At 39.9% G+C, this 9448-nt stretch overlaps 1 protein-coding gene across 7 annotated transcripts in view; it reads left to right on the top strand.

Moving 5' to 3' along the window:
• The first annotated feature begins 665 nt into the window (after nt 1-665).
• The window catches only part of znf451 (zinc finger protein 451), a 74705-nt gene continuing 65922 nt past the window's right edge, over nt 666-9448 (top strand). The window contains exons 1-3 of one of the 7 annotated variants that reach the window (XM_072250636.1): nt 666-724; nt 2378-2462; nt 6746-6829. In XM_072250636.1, the coding sequence (XP_072106737.1) occupies nt 666-724; nt 2378-2462; nt 6746-6829 (228 nt within the window). The other 6 variants (XM_072250638.1, XM_072250645.1, XM_072250650.1 and 3 more) reach the window with 6 other exon arrangements.

Below are 9448 nucleotides of genomic sequence, written 5' to 3'. Positions count from 1 at the left end.
TCTTTCTGTCTGAAATTCCCACAAACGGCAATGGAACCAGTGACCAATTTTTTTTCTGCCAGATTTGGATTTATTTATCACATGTACGTGGAAACATACAGTGAAATGTGTCTTTTGCATTAACAACAAACAAGACACCAGTGATATTATATTAATTCTATTGTATTTCTTCGAATGTATCTCAGGGTAGTATATGGCGATATAATTTGATATTAAATTGACTTTGAACTTTAAGAAAATATACCGATTAAAACTCTGGGGTTGCCTGATTTAAAATGAGTGATGTTGGATCCTTTGCAACTAGCCGACAGCGGTTTTGTGTTACACCTAAAGTCATAATAGTTTGGCCAGATGATATGTTCAAATCTGCATGCAAAACTAACGGTCTTGCTGTAACTAAATTTAAACAAAATACAGTCATTTCACAGCAGGTTAACTGCTCTTTTCTATTGTGTATTTGCATGTGATCTTTAATGCCTTAACTTAAAATGTTTGGCGTGCAACTTTCCTAAAAAACAGACAACTACAAACTAAGGACCAACTTGAACAGAGCTGCCTGACGCAGGCAAGCAAGTACAGGTAACGTCCGCATTGTGAACGTCACCTGTACTTGCCTGCCTGCATCAGACACAGTCTTTGTGCAGCGTCGGCAGTGGTGACCGCGCATGCGTTGCGGTGGGGGGAATCGGAGGAAGACGGACAGGGACGGACCGAGGGTTGGCGGGTTGGTGTTCATGCGTGGCGGCAGCAGTGAGGGGCAGATGACTGGGTTGAGTGAGGGTTGGAGCAGCGGGCGCATGCTCTGGCCGGGCGTCTGATACGACAGGGAAGCAACGTGACTACGGCTTGGCGCCTTCCTTCCACTGCGCTAGTTTTTAACACTTCTCAGTGCTGGGTTCGGGACGCGGCCTAAATGTAGCGCTCGTTCCACGAAATCCCACCGGCAGTAGCAGCATCAGAAGAAGAGATTTGGAGCTTCTCTTCACCCTTTACTTCGGGGAGGACGTATAGGAGGCAGTCCGCTCTGTTAGGGCGGTGCAGAGATAGTGCTGAGTTGGTCCAAGCAGTGCAGCATCCCAAGAAGACGAACTGGAAGGGGCGGGGAGGTTCAGTATTATGACATCTTTTCTGTTTAAAGTGTCACCCTGTTTCAAAGGAATTAGCTTATTTCTAAATAATAGTTCTGAAGGTATTACTTTAGAATGTCCTGATTCTTCCAAGGTTCTGTAATCACCTTTTGAGTCTCATTTTATGTCAACTGTTAGGATTATGAGCTCAGCTATTTTAGCCCCTTTCCCCAGAAGATAGGGTTGAATTAATTAATGAGGAGGGATTGCACAAGCTATTCGTGGATATGTCAGATTTAAAGGCTAACTGAGGTGCTTGAAAATGGGGTTAAATGATTTTTTTTCTAGATTTTGGTGTAAGGTACAGAATAAGGGCACTTCAAATACAAGAGACTGCAGTTGCTGAAATATGGAGCAACAGGCAATCTATTGGAAGAACTGAGAGCAAGCAGCACGGCAGAGGGGTGGTTGGAGAAATTGTTGATTTTTTTTTCCATCAAAACCCTGCATTACATGTAGTTTGATCCTAAAGTTAGAGCCAGAATATTTAAGGAATGCAATCAAAAGTGAACTTAATAACATGAGGTAATGAAAATGTGCAGCAAAACACAAAGGAACTAAAGATAAGTCAAGTAGCATCTATGGAGGGAAATGGATACTTGATGTCTTGGACCAAGGAAGGTCCTCCAGCACTTGTGTGCTGCTCTAGATTTCAAAGAATCTTCAGTCTCTTGTAATGGAAATCTGGATCTGCTTTACATTGGTAATGGTTAAGGAGATAGTGAAAATGTAAATTCTACTGCAATTGTTTGACAAGAGTGTTGAGGACTTTTTGAGGCAAGTAGGTTGATGGAACCCATGTGCCAGTCTGTCATGAACCAATTCGTAGGGCTAAGGGGGAGTGAAGGTCCCACTGTCTTCCTGGGAGATCATGGCACCAAGGTGTAAGATTCACAATTTTCCATGCTACCAACCTTGAGCTTAAAACCGAGGAGACTTCCAGGGTGATGGGATGGTCCTGCTGATGGGTTTGGGGTCAGACATCAGAATCTTAGGAAGTTCTTTAAAATCTTCTTTTAAGCTGTTTTAATTTGTAGCTGCTACTTCAGTTTTCCTTACGTTTGAAGCTTACTAAGCTAAAGCAGCAAACAATTTGGCAAATTTATAAAAGATGTTGATCTTTACTAGTTTTATGCATCTATTTTACCTTCATGCCTCGCTTTAAAAAAATAGTCTACTAATAGACATTATAGACATGTCTGCAAGATTTTTAAAGCTATTAACAATTTTTCTGGTCTCTTCCTTTGTAGGCTGCCAATTCCTGTCATGTCGTCCAATGATCCTTTGATATCAGCGGGAAATTGTGAAAGTGAAGATGAAGTGATATTTGTGAGCGTATGTATTATAAGCCTCGAGACTCCTGAGTCTGCTCTTCTGTTTGTCTCTGGTCCTTTGTGTTATGGGAGACCTCTGTTTCATGCAAGCAGAATTGCAACTCCATTTCCTGTGATTTGCACCTGGAGTAATTGTCATGGCCATGCACACCATTCAAGCTGACAGTTACCAGAAGTGATTTGTTGTGGCTCTGAGTCTTCCTTATGAAACCAAATGGTCATCAACCAGATCTAGTCACAGCACTAAAGGTGAACTGTGTCTGAAGGCTGGTACTTTATTCTTATTAACTTTATTCTCCACATGTATTAGAAATTTGCTTTGGGGTGTCGGCACAACATGGAATAAAAACAACATCATTCAACAATTATGATTTAAAACAAATGATTTAAAGAATGGTTTAAAAGAAAAGTTATCGGTTAAAGTATGGATGTGAAATAAAAAATACATAAATACCAGCATTTGCTTACAGTGTAAACAGCATTATAAAAAGTGGTATAAAATGTTTACAGTGCAATGACTGAAGTAATAGAGGGGTTGGGGGTGGGGAGGGAATGGTTGATCAGATTAACTGCTTGGGGGAAGAATCTTTTAAGATGATGGGAAGGTTTTGTTTTAATTGTGTGCTGTTGCAAGGGTCTTGGCCCGAAGCATCGACTGTTTATTCTTCTTCATAGATGCTGCCTTACCTGCTGAGCTCCTCCAGCATTTTGAGTGTGTTGCTTGGATATTTCCAGCATTTGCAGATTTCTTGTTTGTGACATGGTACTGTTGGTTAAGCCTTCCATTGTAGTTTAAATGACAATTTTAACTGCTTAATTTCTCTCTCGTCCTGAAAGTAATATGCATATAGACAGTTATGGTGATTACTTGAGTGTATATACAATTGTCACTAGAAGGGTGCCTTCAGGTACTTAAAACTGAAACACCTCTCACTCTATCTTGTGAAGTGATAGCTCCCAGAGGTTCAAAAGGATTCAGATGCTCTCCACCTCCTCCAAGCTTTGCTTCCTGTATATTGGTCTTTAGCAGATACTGACAGGCGCCTAGAATTTCATGTCTGCCAGTTGTTCTTTAATACCTAAATTCTTACCAGATTCTCGATGCCACATCAAATTCTTATCAAATTCTAAAATAACATACCAATGGGGTGTATAGGAGAAGTTTTATTATGTCAAAGGCACTATTTAAAATCATAATTTTGTTTATGATTTTTGAATTTATTTTTATTTTATTTACAGAGATTGTGGAACAGGCCCTTCCTGCCCAACAAGCCACGTCACCCTGTAACCCACCTGTTTGACCCTCGTCTAATCCCAGGACAATTCACAGTGACCTAATAACCCACTAAATTGTATGTCTTTGTAATGTGGGAGGAAACTGAATTACCACGTTTACATGGAGAATGTAGAAACTCCTACAAATGGTGTTGGAATTGAAGTCTGAACTCTGACACTGAGGTGTAATAGTATTGTGCTAGCCGTTACGCTACCATGGCGCCCTTCTTGTCCTATCCCTCTTCAAACATCCATAACCCTTCATCTATGACCCTTGTTGTCCCACCCCTTCTCAAACAGGCAAGCCAGAACTGGCAAGTAAATTTATTTTTAAACTTGATGGAAAAGGAAGCAATGTTTGCCATGGCTAGCTAGAATTCCTGCATTTTCTTGGTCACTTGAGCAACAATAGAAAGCCTAAGCTGCTTCTCTGGCTTTGTATGATGTCTGAGAATGAGCTGTCATTAAAGCTAAAATGGTTAATTTGTAGCACCTTATTTCCAAAAATAAAATTCCTCATTGATGGCGGGACATTTCATTCTTTCGTGCATTATCCATCTAGCTTTTGGAATCCATTAATCAAGTACATTCAAGGCTAGGTTGTCGCCGAAGTGCTTCATCTACATTTTGCATTCTGAATTAATTTAGTCTTTCCTGAATTCTATTCTGCAAAACATTACAACCATCTGTAAATTTTCTTCATATAGTCTATTAGCATATTCAACAAGTCTTCATACAGCTAATCTGTTCAGCTATCTTAACTATATTGACTACATTGCATGTAATTTAGTTCGGTTTAGAGCCAGAGTAGTCAACCCTGCTGATTCACCTTCATTCTACACTTCACATGACTTTTCTTGTTTTGCTACTTATCCAGTACTGTTAACATGATCTTTCTGTTATTTCTGCATATTATATAGTTCCAAAGCCATACGAGTTAGAGTTAGCAAGTTGTGGGCATGCTATGTTGGTGCTGGAAGCAGGCTACCCAGTGCAGTCATCGCTGAATTGATTTAACGCAAGCAATGCATTTCAGTGTGTGTTTTGATGTACAGTACATGTGGCAGAATAAAGCAAATTTAATCTTTAATTTTTCTGTGAGTCTCTTGTAGAATGGGTACATTGTGGAGGTATAGCAATCTTTAGCTTAGGCTTTTAAAACATCCTTTTAGCTCTTTACTTGTTCTTTGCCTTAAGCGCTGTTCCTTGATGTCTTGGAAGGAAATCATTCTCTAATGGTTACGGGGTGGAAATTTCCAGCCAAAACATGATAATGGTTTGTTTTTTGAAGGAACCCTTAATTATTTTTTCTTTTCTTTTATAATAACCTCTAATTATTTTTTTCTTATTTTACATTTGACATTGGGAAGCACATTGAAGGAAGAGCAGTAGATGTATGAATTTCAGCAAGGCATTTGATAAGGTACCCCATGCAAGGCTTACTGAGAAAGTAAGGAGGCATGGGATCCAAGGGGACATTGCTTTGTGGATCCAGAACTGGCTTGTCCACAGAAGGCAAAGAGTGGTTGTAGACCGGTCATATTCTGCATGGAGGTCAGTGACCAATGGTATGCCTCAGGGATCTGTTCTGGGACCCTTACTCTTCGTGATTTTTATAAATGACGTGGATGAGGAAGTGGAGGGAGGCGTTAGTAAGTTTGCTGATGCCACAAAGGTTGGCGGTGTTGTGGTTAGTGTGCAGGGCTTTCAGAGGTTACAGCGGGACATTGATAGGATGCAAAACTGGGCTGAGAAGTGGCAGATGGAGTTCAACCCAGATAAGTGTGAAGTGGTTCATTTTGGTAGGTCAAATATGATGGCAGAATATAGTATTAATGGTAAGACTTGGCAGTGTGGACGATCAGGGGGATCTTGGGGTGTGAGTCCATAGGACGCTCAAAGCAGCTGTGCAGGTTGATTCTGTGGTTAAGAAGGCATACGGTTTATTGGCCTTCATCAATCGTGGAATTGAATTTAGGAGCCAAGAGGTAATGCACCTATATAGGACCCTGGTCAGACCCTACTTGGAGTACTGTACTCAGTTCTGGTTGCCACACTACAGGAAGGATGTGAAAGCCATAGAAGGGTGCAGAGGAGATTTACAAGGATGTTGCCTGGATTGGGGAGCATGCCTTATGAGAATAGGTTGAGTGAATTCGGCCTTTTCTCCTTGGGGTGATGGGAGGATGAGAGGTGACCTGGTAGAGGTGTATAAGATGATGAGAGGCATTGGTCATGTGGACAGTCAGAGGCTTTTTCCCAGGGCTGAAATGGTTGCCACAAGAGGACACAGGTTTAAGGTGCTTGGGAGTAGGTACAGAGGAGATGTCAGGGGTAAGTTTTTTACACAGAGAGTGGTGAGTGCGTGGAATGGGCTGCTGGCAATGGTGGTGGAGGCGGATACGATAGAGTCTTCTAAGAGACTTTTGGATAGGTACATGGAGCTTAGAAAAATAGAGGGCTATGAGTAAGCCTAGTAATTTCTAAGGTAGAGACATGTTCGGCACAACTTTGTGGGCTGAAGGGCCTGTATTGTGCTGTAGGTTTTCTATGTTCTAAAGCAAATAAGTGAAAATTTAAAAATCTGTAGATGCTGGAAATTGAGAATAAAAACAGAAGCTGCTGGAAATACTCAGCGAGTCGGCTGCACCTGTGGGTTATGGAAGACAGTTGATGTTTCAAGTTGAAGATCCTTTTCAGAACTAGGAAGGAAATTAGAAGAGTAGGCTGCATGGGGGGGGGGTGGTGGTGGGAGGTGCGGTGGTGCAATGTCTTTGATTAAGACTTATGGAGTCAATCACGATGCTTCCCATTGGTGATGTAACTGGTGAGGTGGTATCTCCATGGTAGCAGGAATTATTCTGTAATACAGGTTTTTGGCTAAGGAAGTGTATGACAGCAGAGCCTTCTATGTGGATCTGTTTCTGATGGAGTAATGGTGAGGTGTAGTGTAGCAAATTTGTGTTGAAACATGTCTGAAGTAACCAAGTTTTCTTTTTCTGATGAAAGGAGCAGCCATTGAGGCCTGTTTTGGAGTGTATTGATCTCTCAAACGATGAAGACAATGAAGGAAACGTTAAACAGCGCAGCAGAGTGAGTACTACAAAGGTATTTAATGAGGAGAAATTCACAAAAGATGGTTCTATTCAAATGATATAAACCAAACTAGACAATAAGGTGATCGATCCATGACCTATCCAAAAGGAAATACAATTTAAAAAAAACTTTTTTACCCAGGAGCAGTTAGAATGTGCAAGTTGCCACAGTGGAGTAATTGAGATGAACAGGTCAGCTGCAGTTAAAAGTTGGGCAAGGATACTGAAGGAGGAAGGACAGGTAGACTGATGGCTTGGAGTGATGGGCGTTGCTGTGAAACAGAGTCAACAGCATGGACCAGTTGGGCACCCAAGTTCTTTTGAAACTTAATTCACAATCATTCATAAGGCTTGCAGGTTGGAACCAATAGTGACTATTAAAAATGGATGAGAGGAAACTAATGTATGTAAGTGAACGAGTAAGAAAGGAATGAAAAGCTGTGTTGATGTGGATCATGAAAAGCTCTAAATTTTAAACACTGGTCTAGTAGTTACATTATTGATGAAATATTTAGAGGCTTGCTCTAAAAATCGATAGAACTCAAATTGCAGTTCGAGAGAATTTTAATTTTGTTACTACAAAAGATTCAAAAGATGGTGTCATTAATATTAACCATAAAACTGCACTTTTTAATTGAAAAACTGATTTATTGATTTTTGAAAGAAGGAAACCTTGTGAAACGTGTGTAAATTTAGTCCCATGCCAATATGCTTATGCATATTTACAACTTTTGAAATTAATGCAAGAAAAATTGATTCTCAGAAGCAGTGTAGGATTTTGATAAGTGTTTTTCAGTGCATGGAGCTCAAAGCCATTTCATAAAATATGCCATAATTGACCTGTTGGGGAAATTGAAAAACAGATTAAAGAAAAACAGTGGCACCAAGAATACATAATTGGTGGAAGAACAAAGTCGAGAGTTTTATTCCCTCAAAGTGAAGAGAATGGTACAGTAATGTTTTGCAGGGTCAGAATTAACACGATTCTGATAAAATATTATTGGTCTGAAATGTTAATTCTTCTTTCTGTTACATTGCTTGAGTATTTGTAACATTTTCTATTTTTTTTTCAGCTTCCACAATATTTGTTACTATTCCTTGAGTATTTATGACCTAGTCAGGTTACTACAGAGAGATTTGATGTAGTGTACGGAACTGAACACAGGCATTTTGCACTGTCCAAAAGCTCTTCACAGAAATGTTTTGAAAAATAAGACCACAACCACAGAAAGAGGGATTGGGATAAATGACGAAAGATTTACGAAACTGAATATTGACATCATTGATGAAGAATTGAGGATGTGGAAGTAGTTAGAATTGGAGGAAAATGTCAATAGAGGGCTACAGGGCTGGAAGAGATCAGAGATAGGATGGGCTGAGAGCACTGAAGGGTTTTGAAAACAATGGTGAGAGTTTAAAATTTGAGTGATTATAGTAAAGTACACAGGGCTGATGGGTAAAATATGCATAATGAAATACAGGTCAGAGGCTACCAGGTGAGAGGGATAACAGCCAGTGTAATATTGGAACTGTTGTGTGGATGTAACAAATGCCCATCAGAGGCTTTCAGCACCAGAACAACTAGTACAGAAGCTGAGTATGGAAGTGCAAATAGATCATCTCAGTGAGAGAGGATTGGAAGATCATCAAGGCTGAATTAGATACATTAAGAATGTTGGTCTGTCCACTTCAGCCGCAGCTGTTTATCAGGGGGAGAGAGATGGGCAATGGAGTTGCAGGGGGATGGGAACCAGAGTGCCAGAACAGGTAGTAAAGAGGTTGTGGAGGCAGATGTTGGTAAGACCTCAGACAAAGTTAGGAATCAAAGTTGAGCATGGTGCGACTAGTGTCCTAAGCTGCCTATATTTCAATGCAAGATGTATCGTTGGAAAGGCGAATGATAGTGCCGAAGATGAGGTAGCTGGTTTACAAACACAGGCAATGTGTAGTGAGGAGAGGCTGTTGATGGGGCGAAATCGCAGTCAACGGGATGAGTTGCAATGTAAAAGGCGGACAAAATTGAAAATGGTGAATACAGGACTGAAGGTGTTGTATCTGAATGTGTGTGGTACATGGAATAAGATAGATGAACTTGAGCACAGTTGCAGATTGGCAGGTTTGATGTTGTAGGCATCACTGAATCATGGCTTTTCAATATTTTTATTGATTTACATAAAAGAATACACAGTAGGATATATAATAGATATTGATTGCAATATATTGAAATCACAGATATGGTCTCTTTACCCCATATCCCATACATTAAATTTAAACATAATATGGAAAAGGGATAATTTTATTATACAAAAAAAATCTAAACCCACTACCTGAAAAAAAGCATCTGTTTGGTTTAAAAAAAAAAGAAAAGGAAAAAATCCTTATCATATGATAAAACATATTGTTAGCCAACATCTGTGCTTAATAGCAAATCAAAGATTTTGAAAATAATTCAAAAAAAAGGTCCCCAGAATGTTAAAAAATCTTGTCTAGGTTCAGAAATTGAACAGCGAATCTTATGTAAATTTAAGCAAGACATAATATAATTTAATCAATGGGTATGAGTAGGCGGAGTGGCATCCTTCCACTTAAGCAACAATGTCCTCCTGGCTATAAGAGA

Source organism: Mobula birostris, chromosome 2 (genome assembly GCF_030028105.1).
Source record: "Mobula birostris isolate sMobBir1 chromosome 2, sMobBir1.hap1, whole genome shotgun sequence".
Taxonomy (NCBI): Eukaryota; Metazoa; Chordata; class Chondrichthyes; order Myliobatiformes; family Myliobatidae; genus Mobula; species Mobula birostris.
This window is presented reverse-complemented; position numbering and strand designations above follow the sequence as displayed.